At 35.3% G+C, this 19,925-nt stretch overlaps 1 protein-coding gene across 4 annotated transcripts in view; it reads right to left on the bottom strand.

Moving 5' to 3' along the window:
* The window catches only part of MTA3 (metastasis associated 1 family member 3), an 83,607-nt gene that overhangs the window by 17,550 nt on the left and 46,132 nt on the right, over window positions 1-19,925 (bottom strand). For all 4 annotated transcript variants that reach the window (XM_069009697.1, XM_069009696.1, XM_069009698.1 and 1 more), the window contains 2 exons: window positions 11,763-11,865; window positions 2,264-2,363 (listed from right to left, as the gene is read on the bottom strand). In XM_069009697.1, coding sequence (XP_068865798.1) covers window positions 2,264-2,363; window positions 11,763-11,865 — 203 coding nt within the window. The remainder of the gene's footprint in view (window positions 1-2,263; window positions 2,364-11,762; window positions 11,866-19,925) is intronic.

Here is a 19,925-nt window from a genome sequence, read left to right as displayed (position 1 = left end):
TGTTTCATGTCTTCAGTAGGGTTTGCTAAAAGCAGGGGGTTTCCTATCTCATCTCATCTCATTACTTTCCCGATGTTTTCAAAATAAAGGACCTTGAAAGCAGCCTCTCAGTTGTTTTTCTCCTGCAAGAAATGTGTACATAAACCCTGAATTTATCCATGTTTATAATCTAGGCTTTTTTTTTTTTTTTTTTTTTTACATCAGCCTGTTTACAGTTATGCCTGATTAAAACAACTAATTAGGAATAATGGAAAGCCACAGGTGTGGCATACAGAAATCCCATTAATAGCACCTCAGGTGCAAGGGTTATCTGCCTTGCATTAAGAAGATAGATGGTATAATTTTCTTAGTGTTATGCACCTATATCCAAAGTATAAATGAGACACACCACAAGTTCTGCAAATGTCTCTACTAACTTTAACTGCTGCTGAAAATATGCTCCAATTAACATGGAAATGTCTGAAAAAGTAACTATTATAATGACAAATATGTCTTTTCTTAACTTAGAAGGAAGTATGTTGCCAAAAAGCAAAAAGTAGGTTTTTAAAAAGCTGAGGGGGTAGAAAAATGAGAAGAGACAGACACAATAATTAAGTCTAGGGTGGCTCCTCTGATGCCTCATTACAAGATATGCCTTTCATTAAGTGTAATGGAACTTAATGGACCATTTGCAATGAAGAAACATTAACATGGCAAACAAAGTATCCCTTTATTAGTAGCACTGCACATATACTTTAAAATGAGAAATTGCCATAAGGATAAATCCATTCTACACTGAATACAATATGCAAATAAAGAAGGGATATGCAATATGTGGAATTTATTCAAAATTCTTAAATAATGAAATAATAAAATGAAAAATGTTAAAGAACTATTTTGATGACCCAAATAAAGTATTTAATGTGAACAGAATTGTGTTTGTAAAATTCATATTAGCAACTGAGAAACAGAAAATTAATTTTGAGTATTACTGAAAACATTACATTTTACCCCTACCTTTATGATACTATCATAATCCAGACGAAATCAGTTTCCTGTTCAATAGCCTTTGAGTACATTGCAAAAGGTAATAAATTAAAAATTTTTCTCACCATAATAATGAATTTATTTTATCTGGAATACAAGAATTGTCCCAGTGAATCAGACCAATCACCCACCTAATTAAGCACTGTGTCTCTCACAGTGGCACCAAAGAATGTTAGACAAAATATTCAGGTAATTCTAACCACAGTCTTGGTCGATTCCCATTTCATTGACCAGCATCTACAAAGCTTGAGAATTAAGATGTTTAGAATGTACACCTTTCCCTATTCTCCTCAGTATTCATTTATGTCCTATGGTACATAATTTTTCTAACTATTTTTTAGCCTGCTGGTATTGCCCATTCCCACAAAATTTTGTGCAACTGAATTCCAGGGACTCTCTATTCATTTTATAGGGCAGCCCCTTAACTATTTTAACTGATCTGTTATTTATTATTGAGTTTCCTCTAATCCCAATACTCCAGCATCTGGTAAATAGCAGGTCTTCTTTAGCCTAAACTATGTGACAATGTTTAGGTACAAAAATACCTAAAATAATAAAACAACAGTTGATGTCTGGAAATATAAGTCAAACTTGATTCTATGAAACAGTAATATTTTTTGTTCTCACATAGTGTTCATGGCATACTTTATTTACTGTAGAACACCTTCTCATCTCAGCTAGTATGATTATACAGAAACAAACCTGTAATCAATATATTTTTCATTTTCTCTAAAAGATGCAGGTGCTTACATTAACAGTGAACCGCATACTAAGGAGACATAGTAAGAACATGATAATTAAAATGTTCTTAAAAAATATGCTTACAAAGTCAGATTGCTTATCCTTTAGAAAATTTGATGACATATATATCCAGTAAGTGCGAAGTATTATCCACACAATTTTCAATCAGCTTTATTACTGACATACTTTAAATGACACTGTTGAACTGTACCGAATGAATCCCTCTAATATGTGTATGATCCATTCTGCTGTGGGTATCCACAGCTGTGGATGATCTATAACTAAAGCCAAGTGTTGGACAGTGTGATTACAAGGGCAGCACTGAGAAGCTTAGAGAAAACACACAGGATTTTCTAACACACACACACACCCCCACACCCACCCCCTTGCATGCAGGTATCTAAAGGACAACAGGCAGAGAATGGGGACTTTGGAGTAACAGAAAGTGTTGAATTCACAGATATAGATGTTGTAGGAAGTTTAAGAAGCCACCTACCAGTGTGATGTCTCGGGAAGCAGCAGCTGCACTCATGTGTAAACTGGGTTGCCTGACAGAACTACTGCAGTCCAAGGCTCGAGCAAACGTGCCAACAGCACTGCAACAGAGGAACAGGAGTGACAGTAAATACACAGAAAGGTGCAATCCCTTATATCAGATTACATCAACTCTATAAAAGTGTCCTTTTAAACATGGAAGTCACATACTGTTACTCTTAAGATTTCAGGCCTCTGCTAACAAAGAACAACTTGATAAAGACAAACCACTAAACACTGCAGCAAAAACGCTGACCTTCTGCCCCCCAAAAGTAATGATGGACATGTAAGAACAGCAGCTCAGAAGCAGAAGGTACTCAGAGAATTCTCATGTACCAACCTCTTAATGTATTGATTTTTTAATTAATTGCAAAGTCAAAGGTTCTCCACAGTTTGGAGTTTACAATCGAGACTATTATTTCTAAAATTAAAATGCTATAATAGTGCTTAAAAATTATAATTCAAATTAAAAAGGGGGTTCACCATGTCCCCACGAGGAAATGAAAAACACTTTATTCACTTCAGTAGTCCATGTCTACTACTTCCATTAGTGAGCCAAAAAACGCTTATTAGCCTAGTCTAAGGTAACGCCAAAACCCTGTTTTTGTCACAGGGTTTAAGCAATAATGAAAACAATGGATCTCTCAATCGACTCAATAAAAGCATTCCATTATTGAAATGAAAATATTTTTTTCCAAAACTTTATTTTTTTTCCACTTTAGTTGATGAATTGTACATGGCATCTATTATACTTAAGACTGTTCTAAATTTAAAAATTTCTTGGAGAACAGTAAACATTTCTTGGAAGTACATCTAAGTATCATGCACAGGGAAGGAAAAGATGCATAGAAAATTTGACTGGACCCGGCATATCATCCAGGAAATGAGCAAAGATGCAGTGGCACAGAAGATTATCACTCAACAGATGAGAAGTTTCTCCAGCACCAGCAGTTGTATAATGACTTGAAGTGCATTGTGTCACATTGGTATCAGAGAAGTCCCATTTGTTGCAGTTATGACATAAGCCCTTCTAAATTCAAAGACCCAGTTACATAACAGATGTAATGCAGTGCCAGGCTCTGGTGTAGGGACTCAAGCCTCACTCTGCAATTACACCCCACACAACTTACAAGTGCAGAATTACACCAATGGTGAATGTCACTGACAGATCAACACACATTGCTGTATCCTATCAATCTGATATTCAACCATAAAATAATGTGCACCGAGACTTAAACTCACTGAAGTTATAAATGATCATGGAGAAACTGATAATAATGTATGTTACTGCAATTTTATCTGAATCTCAAAAAATTTAATACTGAATACATGTCTCAGTACTTGCTGCCACAGTCTTACAAGTTAAGATTCAACAGCAGTGATTCAGACCCCTGGTATTAACTGCTTAGGTTTCTAAAGGCTGTGGAATACATAAGTGATATTCAAATGTTTTTCCACGACCTTTGCTCCCTCTTTGCGGAGATGGCAACTATGGGACAAGAACACACACACACATTCTATACTTTTTTTTATTAAAGCTTGGCAGTACATAAAACACTGTTTGTCCACAAATCACTCCCAAGAATAAGGCTCTATTGTGAACACATTTCCTGATAGTCAGTCAACCCCTTTCAACATGTTGGCATTGATAAGGGTTGTAGCTAAGCAGTCTTTCCTGTGATCCTTCTGTCCCTACTGTTCAAACCAGTGAATGTGGCATGACTGCATTTCCCTTCTGCTGCTACCTACCAGCTTCTTATCTTCCTTTGGCATAACTAAAAGGATTTTCTTTGCACCACATTTCTAAAATAAAGTCTGAGTATGCTATGAACATTACAAAGAACATTCTCACAGTCACTCTCTGGCAGATCAAACTTTTGAGGCTGACTTCAGAGCCCAAGAGTATTTTGCTGCCCAGAATGTAAAGTCAAACTAAGACACAATATAAAGCTAAGTTTATTCTGAATAAGTGATAAAGAGGTAAGAACTGATGCACCAGTGGACATTGCTTCCAGTGCTGTACTGAGTAGGAGAGGATTGCAACCATCAGAATGCTGTGTGGGAATTTGGAGTACATGAGCATGAAACAAATTAATAATAAATAAAACACATAAAGATAAAATAAATAAAACAACAGAAGATGATAATAATAAAAAATAGCATAAAATAGAACAAATACGATAATAATAAGAACAACACAAATAAATAATAAATAAGAAAATACAGGCAGTGTGCCATTGGGGACAGGACAGGGGATGGGGATGGTACAGGACACAAATGGGGGGTGTGGAGGTGTGAGGTGTGTGCATGTCAGTGGCTCTCTTGAAATCAAAATAATTCCAGTTCTCCTTTCCCCTCGAAACTTGTGAAAAACAGTGAATTTCCAAATAAGTGTAGGAATTCTAGAGCATTTGGCTGTTAAATAGTAACTAGGTTCAAAATTAAACAGTGATATACAGTGTTCTGTATAATCTAGCTATGCAATTCAGATCTAAATTCAATACTAATTTTAGAAATCACTAAAATACCTTAATTTTTATGTTTTTCAATTAAAAATACAGATACAAGGAACATATTGATGCAAAGGTCAAAAACTATATTTGTCATTTGTCCTTGCATGATTTTTTTTTAATTCCACCATTCAAGAATTGTTTTAGAAAAGGAACAAAATCAGTAACTAACCAATGCCATTTTCAAAAGACACACTATTGTCTTTACCTACCTAAAATAAAACTCAGTGTTAAGCCAACGCAAGCTAAACAGTCACACCCTAACCACTCATTTCTCTTAACAAACTTTCAATATTAATGCCTTGTTAAGCTTGTAGAATTCAAAGAACAATTGCAAATAGTTAACTGAAATTATATTTAATTCAATAATAACAATAATAAACTGACAACCCAAAAAACTGTGCTCAGCAAGCTACTTATGAATTATTGAACATGTAATTAAAATACTTAGACTTCAAATAGAAACCAGCACTCCCCACATTTTCCAAAATAAGCTAAAGCCAAAAGTCACACAGTGAATTACACAGGTGGCAGAAAGATGGACAAGACAAACAATCGGTATTATCAGCAGGGGGATCACTCTCTGCACAGCCTGCATCAGCAAGCAGCTATAAGAGCTTTAAGGGTTAGACCAAATGATCCAGTGTTATCTTAATTAGGTTTTCCTCGGTTTAATTATCTTAAAGAGCAGAACCAAGAACGTTCTCTCAAGGATTTATAACAGATTGCACCTGACAACCATACAAACAAAACAAATGGATGTAGTCCAGTGCCAGGATCTAAGATTATGGAATAAATCCATAAATTCAGCAAAACTCAACAACATCTATGTCCAAAAAACTTTGGAGAGATCACTGCAGTTGCTATGCCTGTGGGCCCTACCTTTAAGCAAAATTTCAGATTAGATTTTGAACACAGAAAATACATTGCTCCAAATTTCTTATAGCTCAAGTCTAAGACAGTAAAGGAAATAATTGTTCAAATTTTTGCCTAAGATTAATATTAGTGGTAGGCAATGAAATTAAGAAGCAGAAAACACAAGAGACTGTCCTAACAAGCTTCCAAAGTTTCAGTGGCTCATCAGTAACTAGTTCTGAAAAGCGCTGTTATTTACCAAAGAAAATCTGGAACCACTGCAATTACACACCAGGATAAAAACAGCCTCTGCTTCTCCCAGTAGCAACAGTGGTCTGGCACCAAAACAGATCCAGAAGGTTCTGGATCCAGGCCAGCAACTCTCAATTTTCTTCTACCTCATATTCTTGAAAATGCAGCTGAGACATACATCCTTCTCAATCTGAGGATGTTTATTTCAAAACTGTTCACTTTTCGACACTGTTTGCCTGTTTCAGTGATACCAGGCAAGTAGTGGGTATACTCTGGGCAAAGCTGTTGGAAGTGAACCACATCTGTGCATACATGAATCTGCAAATCCACAATTCTCCACAGATACTTGCAAACTAATGAATGAGACCTTTGCCTCACCTCTGAGCTAATATTTTTGAGGAAAACGATTAAGTGATCTTTGGTCGTTTTCTACATATTAGGGAAGCTTTTTGTTTTCCTTCTTTTTACTCCAGTGTTCCTCTTCACTGTAAATTGGAAACAGTCCTAAAGAGTGACCTTTGAGACTGCGCTGAACTTTACAAACAGCAAATTAATATCTGCTTGTTCTTTAAGAAAATATCGTGATACTTAAAATACTGGAAAGAAGAAAAAAAATACATCTTCAGTGAAGACACATGTAAGCAACAAAATATTAATTTAAAACTGAAAATACACCTGAGATTTTCACTACCCAATTTTGCAAAATCTGACCTGCAGAACATATTCAAAGTAAAATGATGCTGTCACAAAAGACATTTTCTTTGCATTTCTAAGCAACTGCCTGTACAGCACTATGCTTCATTATTATCACTTCAGGTATTTACAGCACAAAGGGAGATTACATGATAAACATGAAAAGTCACCTGCCACTATATTTTTGCTGAAAGACTCTCAGAGTAAGTGTGGCATGATATATAAATGTGTGTGCTACGACCAACCTTCACGTTCATTACTATATGAATAGAAATGAAACATATGTGAAATCTTTCTTCTTCAACAGAAAAAGAATCTGATAGATAAAAGTAGTTTAATTCACAGGATGTTATTTAAGGCATCATCTGTGTGCCATCCTGCAATTTCACAGTCACAGAGGAGGAAATGTACAGCCCCCTAAAAGCAGGTCCATGAAAACTCTGCTACAGAAATTTATTCTTTATACTGCAATAGATCAAAATTCATTTAAAAAAAGGACACAAAAAGAAATTCAGCTCCAAGTCTGAATTAGTCCTTTTCAAATGAATTTGAGTCAAGAAGTACAGTAATACAAAATGCACAAGGGAATAAATATATACTAGCCAGGCATGACAGACAGGCAGAAACACAGAACTTTTGATATGCCTAGTAAACTTGATGTGAACGTATTTTTCCTTTTTTATTGCCAAACCATCTGCCTACCATTAGATGCTGTAATTCACCTTGCTAGCAAACATCCAGTTTTGTGAGTGCAGCACTGGCATCAAGAGTTTTCACCATTTTTGCTGCATAATTTTATGCTGCAATTCTGCCATTAAATTTAATTACCTCTTTAATGAACTTCAATTCCTTTTACTTCTCACCACCTCCAGAGAATCCAGAAGAGTAGTAATACAAACCGATGTCTTTTATGTATTTATTTTCATTTATGAGCTTTGGGAATCTTGTCTACTTCCACTGACTACAATGAATTATTTCACAAGAACAGAGCATTATTGTTTGATCACACCTGTAAATGTCTTTATTTATCATTCTAAGTTAATGAGTGTATTATTTTCCTCAGTATAATGAAAGATACCTTGTCAGTTGAAGCTGCATTGTGTTCCCTTCCTCACTATAAATTAATGTAACAAATACACATACAATCATAGAACATCTCCAAACACACCAACATACTGTGACCACTTACATCTAAATCAATAGTAACCAACAGAAAATTAATATAATCACTGCCCTAGAGCAAATGGAAAAGTGGAAACAACACAGGAAGGATCAAGCTCTAATTTAACATGACTAACAAGTAATTTTCCATTTTTCTATGATTTTACATCAAAAAATACGTGGCATTCAAATAAAGAGAAATATGTCAGATAGAGGTATGTAAAGCCATTTTAATGTCCTAGAAATCAAAGCACAAGATTTTAACGTAGAGATGCAATGCTTCAAGGCTCTTTTAATTAGATTTCAAAACTTCGGTTTAGTTGGAAATAAGCCAGGACCACAAATGTCTGTAAAATTGCTTCATTTAGAGATATATTCCTTCCAGAAGACTATGTTGATAATACAGCTAGATGAAGCAGAATGAAAGAACTATGTTCTTAATGGTTTCACTGAATCATAAAGCACATAAACAGAACTAGAATGTACCAAAAATGTATCATGTAATGAATTATAGACCAGATTAGCAGACAGAAAGAAAAATTTTTTTAAAAAGGGTCATTTCTTGAGCTCTCAGCATCTGTCCAGACCAGAGCTCACACCTCCTAGTGCATTTGAGACTGGGCAGGATAATTTTTGACTCTGACAAACCAAAAAAATGCAGGACTATTATGTGATATGGACAATAGGAAAGCTTTATTTCCTAACACTGAGCAACTTGGGACAGAATTAGAAAAAGAACATAAGATCTGGCAATGAAATGAAGTACTCCTTGTATATCAGAAATGATAAGACACTGACAACTGAAGGAAATGGGCTGTATCTGTATCAGTTCAAATTAGGAACGGAGTTTCAAAGCCCCTGTCCCCAGCATTTTTATCTACTGCTCTTTAACCAACAACAAGAAGTATCTCATAGCATACAAACTGGCTTTCTGCTAAAAGCACTGCCACATTCTCATAGATATTCAGTCCACAGGATCTGGCTAGAGTTAGCACTAAAAATAAAACTGTTCAAAATGCACAGTGTGGACACTAGGCCCTCATCACCAAATATTCCATTTCTACTGTACTAAATTATTTGCTAACAGATCTAAACAGCTGTTGCAGCTTCTCAAACTCCTGTCCTTTGAAGCTGGTAGACACAAAAGAAACATGGCCAATATACAGGACAGAAGCAAAACTGGTTGATGAAATTGTATCTTATTCGAATGGAGTAAAAAATGCTGTTGGACTTTTCATTGCCACAGCACAAACATTACCCAAAAGAGAACTCAAATTCAGAATACATTAGTCTTGTGCCTCAAGCTTCTCATAAAAGATGCTTTTGCTATTTCAAGCAAGAGCCCTTACCCAAATTATGCTTCAGTAGCAGTAATAAGGTACTTTCAAGATTTGTATGGCAAGCAAGACTATTTGGGGAGGCCAAGGTTATGAATCCTTCCACTTTTTCCAAATCTCCACCATTTTTTTAGCACTGTTACCTCTAATTTCTGCACAGGATAGGCATGTTCTTCTACCTTTCTATCCAGGAAATTATTAAATACTAGGGCTTAGTGAGAGGCCCAGACTGACCAGGCATATAAATCTAGAAAAAAAGGCCTCTCATTCCTGAGACAGCAAACAAAACTTGTAAGACTGGGAAAGCTATGTGCCCAAGGTAAAATATAAATACACTTGTAAACGGGCAACACAAATAAAAGAGCATTTAAACACTTTCTAAAAAACCAACAAAGCTGCTTGTGTCATTGAAAAAGCATTTCAAGACAAAAGCAAGTCTTCTTTCAACCAGATCAGACTGAAAAAAAATTAGAATAAATACTCAATTCCTTCGATGCAACATCTAAAAAGGATCACTTGAAAATGCTTTTAAAATGTCAAACAAAATAGCAAACACATACTTAACGAAAATCACACCTGGGAAGGTATTCAAGAAAAAATTTTTCTTGTCATATTTTCAAATTTGCAGAACTGAACGTAACCAGAAAAAGACCATTCCAACTGGAAATCCAGCAGGCACAGCCAATGCCTAGTGCAGTTAGGCCACAGCAGAGCTGTCTGTAAGCACTGTTCACCAGATCATAATACCAGCTCTCCACTGTTACTCAAGCAGCTTTTAATGGTCCTATATAATGGTCCAGTATAAATCCTGCAAGCATGCAACATAGCAAATTGACAGCTGCCACCAAATCATCACAGAACTATTTTTCCAGAAATTCGTAAAAATCTGTCTCAGAAGCCACTTACTGCTTTCTGTGAACACAAGTATATGGGAGCTTAGAAACAGTTTCTGACAGTCGAAAAGCAGCTTCCAAAGATGAGTGGAGTTCTGTGAAAGAACATCCACAAAGTTGCACCTGAGTAACACCTGATTCCAGGTGGCCACTCGCCTACCACAAGACCTTGGATAATTACAATTAATCAACCATGGTCCACCGTAACAGAAACCATCTTTACAGAAATGTATCAACTGTAAAAAAAATTCAGTCTTGGTCAGGGCACAGCATTGCAAAGGATGTCTTAAATAACAGGAAGAGAAAACTATATTCTTCTTTATGTATTTAATTATTTCCTTTTACTTCCCAGCAGGCTGATTACTGCTACACTCCTCTGGGAACATTTTTGGCTCCACAGAACACTACTTCAGTTCCCCAGAGTGGCTGAAAAACAGCAAGCAGAGGAATTTTAAAGCAATGAATGAACTCTTCCAAAATTCACAATCTTTATGCAAATATTTTTTAGGGCACACCATAACAGTCTGGCCATACATCTCCAGGTATTATACTGCCCGTGAAAAAGTAGTTCCGGTTCCTGGTTTCTGTGGGACATCTACCAGACCCTGTGACCTTCTGGACACCTGTTAACACCTAAACCCCTCTGCCTTGCTTGAAAATTCAACAAGGTCAAGCAAAAAAAAAAAAAAAAAAAATATTAGTACTGTATAGAAAGGATACAACTCCAAGTGGGGAGAGTAAGGGAAAAAACAGAAGGATCAGCACTTGAACTGTCAACCAGTAAATCAGCTTCCCATATCACCATACACATAAGGTGGAAAATAGAGAGCAACTTTTTTTTTGTCCTTCCTGAAATGTTTTATTCAAAAGGAAGAAAAAAACCCAAAAACTAGAAACCATGTAAAAGGATTATTTGCCTAAGAAGATTTGTTATTACACTCTCCAAGCAGGTTACAGAAAACACAGGAGATGGATTTATTCAGGATAAAATCCATATGTCAACTGTGTTCTCTGTTGTCATTAGAACAGTAGCTTTGTAAGTATGAATTAGAGGACAGGCAAAACCTGCTGTATCCCATGAATGTAGAATTGTTCTTCAGCAAGAAACCTACAAATTTTTGAAGGTTTGTTGGTTTTTTTTTTTAAGTAGAGAAATAATTTTTAAAGGTATTTATTAATTCAAAGCACTTTGATGTTCCCTTCATAAATCTGCATAATCATGTTAATTTATAAAATTGACCTGACCTGATTTTTTTCACTAATGAAATACATCACTTCAAAACTTTATTTCAACATTCATCCAAAATAATTGTACCGTATATTATTCAGCTTACATGCACGTGTGGCAAGTTCTGCACCCATTCCATTTGTTAACATTTTCTTTATTTCTACTCTTTAACCTCTATTTTATGCCATGAAATTCCAAGCACTGCAACACAAAACTGAATTATTATTAGCACTGAAATGATTTACTCTGAGGGGAAAGCAAACTGACATCTACGTTCAAAGTATCAAATTTGACTATAACCTGAAATACAGGGAGTGTAGCATTATTCCAAAACTCACTTTCTTTTTCTCTCTCCTGTATTGGTAGCTTCAATAAATATACAAAGGGTCATGGTCTGATTTTCTCTTTTAGCTAACTCTGGGAAAGAGAACGGATCACAAAATGGCAAACAGGATGAGTAACACGATATAGGGGAATAAATAGTCAGTAGGAAAAGGAAAAGGATTTTTTTATGAGAGGATTTTAATCTTACCGTGCTACAACTAAAAACTGGTCAATCTGACGGTCAGTAAGGGGGCTATCTGGATCCCATACTTTTACTTCCAGCTTTGCCTGTTCTCTGTCATCTAATTCTCCTGTCAAAAGGTAGATGGGACAAAACACTTATTACTCACAATGTTTTTCTTTGTGTAGTTCTTGCACTATGTTTAAAAGAGACATTGTACATTTTTAAACATATACACATACACACAGAGTACTTAACAACCAGCAGTTATCCATTTAAATTCCATAATGCAACACCACCAAAATAAATAACTTCCCTTAACATCAGCATTTCAATTTAAGGAGACATTGTTAGGAAGCATAATATCAACGAACCTTAATAAAATGTTATTATAAACTTGAAACCATAACCTAAGTAACCAGTGGCTTCTTTAAATTGCTTGTCTACTGTATCAAAGTTAGTTTCACTTAAGCCATACTAAAATTAATTTTATACTTAACCAGCTTTAGCGATTAAATTCTATCTAATTTGTATTCTGCCCCCAAAAAAGAAATCATTATGCAAAAATGCTGTCTATCATATTTAGGCATTTTGTTACCTCTTCAGCCACTACATTATCTGTATGTTAATATAAACCATACTATTAAAATTTCTGAGTACATTAAGTAGTTCTAGCCTCTTATAAACAAATATGTAAGGCCGCACCACAAGAAAGTTACTATAAACTACATAATCATTTCCCATCTTCATTTGGTTGAACAGAACAATTTCTGTACACGGACATGGCTGTAACAATGGGGGTGGGTCCCAAAATTTAATTTGCCCTGTATTCATTGTTACAAGAGTATGGCATTTGTACTGCACAGAAGAACAGAGAAGTGTGAATTTGGTACAAGGATTCACGTTCACAAAAAAGCCTTGATCTTGTCTTGCCTGCTACACCAATAACTTCTCCTGTAAAGTAAGAAACATGTCAGAGGCTGATGGAGGAAGCACCACATATTCTACCAGTATGAGATTTACCTGTGGGATGTAGCCAACACATTTGTGGCCACAAGAGATGACAACAGTAAAGTCAGAATCATTGTCTTTCCCTACTGTTTTAGAATAGGAGGGTGCTCTTCCCCCAGCGAACATGCGAAAACCACTAATGTTTAGCTGGTTGCCAGTACTTGTCTGTGACTTTTACAAGCTCCTACAAGAATGAAAACCTGTTGTCAGATACAGGCACTCCACTCCCTTTGAAAATCTAGGCTGTGTGGGTACCTCTCCGATCACACAGAAGATCACTTTAGTCTGTGCTATTTCTTATGACTTAATGAAAACAGCCAGTCTAAACATGCACAGTATCATCCAGACATGAAACAACCTGTACACTTAAGAGTCTGGAAGCAGACTGCAAACCAAGCACTGGCCCTTCTGAAATCATATTATATATGGTGAGTTCTCTAGCACATTGATTCTGGAAAGAAATTAAAATGTGGTATATATTTATCCCTAGCAAACACACAAGTTAGAACTGCACCATGCTGTCAGGCTAATGTTTCAGGAACAAATTTCACAGTCACATTCTCAGAAAAACACAGTAAATTACTTTCTTCCAACACACAGGCAATAAAGGATTGGCTGCCTAATGGGACTTCAGCTTCTGTTCAAGCTAATTGACATCCAGTACTGGAGAGAAACTTGATTTCTGGCATCTTGGATAGGATTTTAGGTCTATCAACTTATTGTATCGATTGCACACCTGTCAATACATTCATTTCTTCCATCTGTGACAGACACATTGTGGGTGATGTTCTACATTTTATAAATATTCTCTGAGCACTTCATTCCAATCTGTTAATATATAGTTTTTAAATATCTTTAATGTTAGTTAACTGTTTCAGGACATATTCTGGAGATCATAACAATCCTCAGGTAGATTATACTTCTCACAAAGATAAAAGATCATACAAACACAGCACCAGTATTCAATCACAACATGTCTATCTCCTGAATCAAGTTTGCAAAAAGAACAGAAAAATTGCAATACTACAATTCTTACTTCAATTAGAGGTAATTAAGCAATTGCTACCATAAAGTGTTGTAACTCTTGATGAAGGCGAATCCAAAATATTGCCAAGCACTATTTTGTAATGGCAGTAGACATAAATAGGATACAAGCAATGGAATATCTATACCAAAATAATCTAAACACATATAATAATTGCAATATTAAATATCACTGCAACAATGGTAGGCAAAGGTTTCCAGAAAATAAGTTGAGTCTGCCAAACTGCACTTTAAAAAGCTACTTAATTCCCGATTTTCCACTTACATGGCACAATAGAATCACTTAAAGAGGGAAAGTAACCCAAACAGACCAAACCACGGAGGCAGTCGAGCAGTGCTGCAGAAATCTTTGCAAAGTTCATTTCAGGAATAATATTTTGTTAACTTCCTCTGCCTGTGCTGAAAGCATCAGTATAGGAGGATCACATAAGATAAACTGGTCTTTCAAATAATAATCATAAACCCTCTGTGTTTTACTTGAGCTGTCAATCCTTAGCAGATCGTGCCTGTGCCACATCCTATAGGATTTTTAATGGAGAAAACCACTTTAAAACTAAGATGCAACTTTTCTGTTAGCACAGCAACATTTCTCTTCTGCATTGTTGAATTTGATGTCAAAGCATAAGACATTCAAACCGAACAGATGATAAAGTTGTCACAGTATTAATTCATTATATTGCAAAACCTAGGTCACAAAGGAATGGGGGAGTTTTACTTTCAACATTTTCAGTGCATCTGAGAAGTTCAGTTTTAAGTGTGTCATCTTCCCTTACCACCAGCTTCTGAGAAGTGCTAGGCAATTTTTTTTTAATAGCTGGTATGACATACTAGTACATCCAACTTATTCTAATCACTGCTTATAATTTTGTTATAGCCAGTCTAACCCTGATGACTAATTTTATTGGAAAACATTAGTAGATGGTCAGAAATATGTCTGGTTTACTCTTCATCAATCATTCAATTCCTTATTTCTCATGGCTCTCTTATAAAGAAGTAAAAATGTTTTGTATTTCAGTCAGTCCTTCTAAACAAATGAAAGCATCATATGCCCCTCTGAACAAAAAATGGAAGAAAAAATTTACAAATAAAAAGTAAACCAAATGCATTTAAGATGAGGTACAAGAAATTAAAGATCTACTTAGTCTTTTAGATTTAACTTCTTGCAGACAAATACCCCAAAGATATCAGATTCATTATGATTCTATGTTCTTCTTGTATCCAACTAAAAGAAAATAACTTGCAATATAAACTATGAGCAGCTTCTTAGAGTGAAATTCTTTTAATTTAATAAATACATAACAATACTGCAATGTCATATGCTATTAAGAAACAAATATGAATCTATACATTAGGTTTTATTTTAAAAATGGTTTTCAATGAAACAATGCAAATTCCATTTCTAAAGACAAACAGTTGATGAGGTATCTGATTTTAAAGACAGTTATGATGTATAAAGTCTTATTTTTGTATATTGCATGATATGCATTATTTTTCAAGATACCTTTTTACTCTCCTTCTCAAAAAGTAATTTAGCTGTCAATTCAATCCAAACATGCAAACTAAACAGCTGTAGTGCTCAGCTTTCTGAATGAATCCACCTTTCAAGATATGCAAAACAGAGGTACCAGATGCTGGATCCTTAATTACAGGGGACAGAAAACCTGTAGCTGTGGGGTTTTGCTCATTGTAAGACAGCACATGTATCCATGGACAGAACTGTATCCATGGACCAGACCAAGAATTTCAACCAGAGAGTGCCTCCTAGTAAGCAAATTCATTTATTCATACAACCTCCTGAAATCAGCCAGTTTTGATGTGTGTGTTCATTCCTCAGACTCACCAGACATCTAAGCAGATAAATGTGAAGGCACTGGTAGAAGCTCATATTCTTAATGCTTAGCACATATTTAAGAATTCAATTCAGTGTCTTCATCTCTGTGTGTTGGTTTTGTACTTGTGAAACAGGAATAGCTCTTAGCTAACATTGCAAGGATGTGGAAGAGAGGTACTTGTTGGTTCTTATCCTCCCCTAGATGAGTTGAGCATGCAACACAACGAAATTTCTTTACTGAAATATGGATTTAGCAGATAAAGCATTTAGCAGGTTTTTGCCTTAACTCTTTGGGAGTATGCTATCTGCAGGTAATCCTAAATGGTTTTTAGAACATAGTTTCATGTGTCGTTTGTGTGCCATTACTGTAAAAATAGGCAACTAGTCAGTGAAAATGAGGTTTCAGTTCATGAACCACATTCTCATGCTGCTATTTAGACAGTCTGCAAACATTTTCTCTAACTTGCAGAGGAGAAAAATAGACTCACAGTGAATTTTCTTGTACTGTATGTGAATGAATTTCCAAACATTAAGCCTGTCTGTCTAATGTGACATCTGATCTTTCTCCTTGGACAAAAAGTACATTAGTTCATCACTAAAACAGACAGCATGTTCATCCTGCATAAAATTCTTATTACTCATTTTTATTTAATTTTTTTTTATCATTTGCAATTCTCACCAGTACAGATAACCAAAAATAATCCAGATGAAAAATTCAAAAGTTTATACTTACCTCTTCAAAAAATCTAATGGAGTTATGTGCAAATAACTTCTCTTATCACAGTAACATGAGAAAGCTTAGATGAAAAGTGTAGGCAAAAGAAAAATTATCAGTTTACCTTTCAATTTCAAAACAATCTCCCCTCTGCCTTAGCTTGCCTGACAGATATATATTCAGATTTAAATTATTCAGATAGGAGTTATATGCTTACACAAATCTCATGGCAAAAATTTATAAATGTAAGACATGTATAAGGACTAGAAATGAAAAACAGGCTACATATAGAGACTACAAGTGAAAGATATAATGTAATATAGGCCTGTTACTTGTCTGCAAGTATTTAAACTGCTATTGGGCATTTTTAAAGCAAACAAAACATGCATAGTCCAATCACCACCTATCCTCTAGAGCCTGAGTTTATAAAAAACATTTAATCATTCTTCACTTGAAAAATCCCTTTTGAAATATAACTGCCTCCTATGACCTGAAGTTCTCTCAGTGTTCAGCTTTACAGTACTTAAAATTTAATCACTGATGATCAAAAGACAAGAGCTCACAAAACACTCAAAAGAGCTTTAATTCATCGTGTTCTAAATTCCTAGAAAATAACAGAAAGAATTACACTTCAGCTCAGAATAAACTGAACTGTAACCATGCATTAATGACCAACTTCTACACAATGCTGCACCGAGAATGGTTGGCTTATGGAAATACCCAGTGCTGGAAGGAAGGAACAAATGAGGCTGCCTCTTTCTCAAAACCCTGCAGAACTGTTCTCAGTTTTTCTGAAATTCCTGAAACACGAGGCAATAGAGTTTTCAGGAAAGCATAGTGAAAATTATTCTGAGTGTTAATAATAGCAGTACTGTACTACATATGAATATTAGTAGTATTTAAAATACTTGCTTTTGAAAAAGGGATACCACAATGCAGAGACATTGCATTCTCAAAAAAAAAAAAAAACAAAACAAAAACCAAACCAAAACAAACAAAAAAACCAAAACAAAGCCAAACCAAACAAAAAACCAAAACAAAAACAAACAAATAAAACCCCCCCAACAACAAAAACCTAATGAAACAAACACACACCAAAACCAAACCCTGACTGAATTAAAATGAAACTGTGGTACTTCAGTTTTGGGTTGGTTTGGTTTTTTTAAAAAACCTTAATGTTAAAAATATGCAAATTCCCTGTGACTTAAGCATTCTAAAGAGAAATAAGACTTTTCATGTGAATAAATGTAAACAAAAAATTTAAAGGAGAACTTTTTGTTTAGGATAAAATGTATTTTGACTTATTCAAATGTAAAAAAACATATTTCATCTGCATCTGCTATTTGTTTTTCATCTCCTACAGAATAAATTTAGAAGAAAAATCCGACTTGCAGTAAAACAGCAAAGAAACAAAAATCTGAACTTACAATGAGTCCTTTTAGGTGAAGTTACTGAGGTAGAAAATACCAGCAAAGTCATTGCTGCTTGAAAAGTGATTTGAGTGCTCACAGGGATAATAAGCACATACACAGCACACCATAAATAACTGTATCCATCCTAAGACTGACTACCCAACAGAACTCATTTAGGATTTGAACAACCTCAGCCAAGGCTCTACAGCTATCATTAACAACAAAATCTTTATGACAGTTATCATGCACAACCTTCCACACCAACAATGGTCTGCAGCACAAACCATGCATGCTGCACTGCAACCAGAGGGCCAAAATAAGATGACTACTTTAACCATTTCCTTCAAGTTGTAGAAAAACTGGAGGTTCATAACAAACAGAACACTGATAACAGAAGCCTAAGTCCCCTCAAGGAGCTAAAGGCAGCAGGGTATCATGGCTCTTTTTTTACGAAGATCAAAACTTTGACGGACTTCACCTCAAGCATAAATCACACTTGACAAAGGCAGACATGCTTTTACAATTTGGTGCAACCAACAAACAAGAAACCAACCAACCACAGAAAAAACCCACTCCAACTATCCCCAAGAAGGACAACCTGCATAGCTCACCTCAACTGTTGAACAGCTTTTAAAAAATCGAATTGGTAACAGCACAATTTCCAACTCTTCTAACTTATCCTTGACTGTTAACATAGAAGTTGTGAATGATCTGAGAACTGAAGCTCAGAAATTTCCATGACCATACTTGGTCTCTTTGATCAAAATTATACATGCAGTTAATACCTCAACAAATTGTACCACAGGGCAACAAGTATTTTTAAATAACATCACTGAAAACACTTCAGAAAACACTTTGGTTTACATTGCAAAGCTTCAAATACCTATTTGAGCTTCTCTAGTGCATGTGGCCACAGCCCTAAACTACAGATTTTCCTTGCAAATGCATGATTAATCAGAAGCAAAGTTTTACTGAAAACAGGCATCAAGAGGCCATTTATATGTGTTTTGCTTAATTTCAAGTAAAACTGATAAAATTATATAAACATGCTTATAATTGCCCAGCACAAAAATCACTAACTCAGCTCCCCAGAAGCGAGATGGTCGAAACTGATGTAAAGGATATTATAATCCTATTAAAATTTGACATGAACAACATTGTAAAGTGTATTTTACTGTTCGTGATGATCAAGCATTTGACAGTTAATTAAGCAAAATTTATTGTATGAGCTTAATAACAAAAAAATATTCAAATCTGACAAAGGACTACCATGTTTAAATTGGCTAACCCTCAAGAAACAGCTCTTACTTATAGAAGATATTGTAGAAAAAATTTCATGTTAACTCAAAGTCAAAAGTGCAACCAACAGAAACCCTATTTGAGAACAAAATATATTTGAGCGTATATAACCAGAAATTTTATTATTTGTTGGGATTTATCTCATCTAAATATCTGATCTATTTTAGATATCCATTTTCAGCTGAGATGAATCAAGGCTCGGCAACTCCTTCTATTCTGACCATAAAGGTAAGTCTTACTGGGTTAGCACCTTCACACCCGTTATGTCTGGTGTTCTATTGCAGCTTCCACAAATAGGAACTCCTAGATCTGCTTGTTATATCTTTGTTCCATGCACTCCCTTCTGAAAAATCCATTGAAATAGAAAGCCACCATCTTATAGTTGAACAAAGATTGTTCTACTTCTGCCATTTTCTAACCAATATTTTGAAGTTATAATTTATTTTGCTGCTAATTTACCAGATTTTCTGTCAAATATAAAATTTCAATGAATTTCACACTGAACTTGGTGGAATAAATTTTTACAAGATTCCAAGGCATCTAGAAGCAAACCTGAGTTAGGTATAACCATCTCCTTTTGTACTTGCCCCTAAAAGTATTTTTTATTTCAGACTTTGAGCTTTGCTTTCTGCTCTCTGGGTCCCAGTGAGGTCACCTTGAATTGACAGGAAACCTGGTTTTAGACACTGACTGAACTCCTGAATTACTGTATGTAGGACAAGGGAGGTATGCAAGCAGGTAGACACACTAGCTCCTCAATCCCATCCAAAAATAACTTTATGGTTGACAGCTTTTTCCACGTAAATCTTCCCCTCACCTACTGCTCATCGAAGAGCCTAAAGGTGCTGCCGTTGCCACCTTCTGTGTGTGCACAAGAA

The sequence above is a fragment of the Aphelocoma coerulescens genome, chromosome 3 (assembly GCF_041296385.1).
Source record: "Aphelocoma coerulescens isolate FSJ_1873_10779 chromosome 3, UR_Acoe_1.0, whole genome shotgun sequence".
In the NCBI taxonomy this organism is placed as follows: domain Eukaryota; kingdom Metazoa; phylum Chordata; class Aves; order Passeriformes; family Corvidae; genus Aphelocoma; species Aphelocoma coerulescens.
Note: the sequence above shows the minus strand (reverse complement) of the source record. Positions and strands in the feature narration are given on the sequence as shown.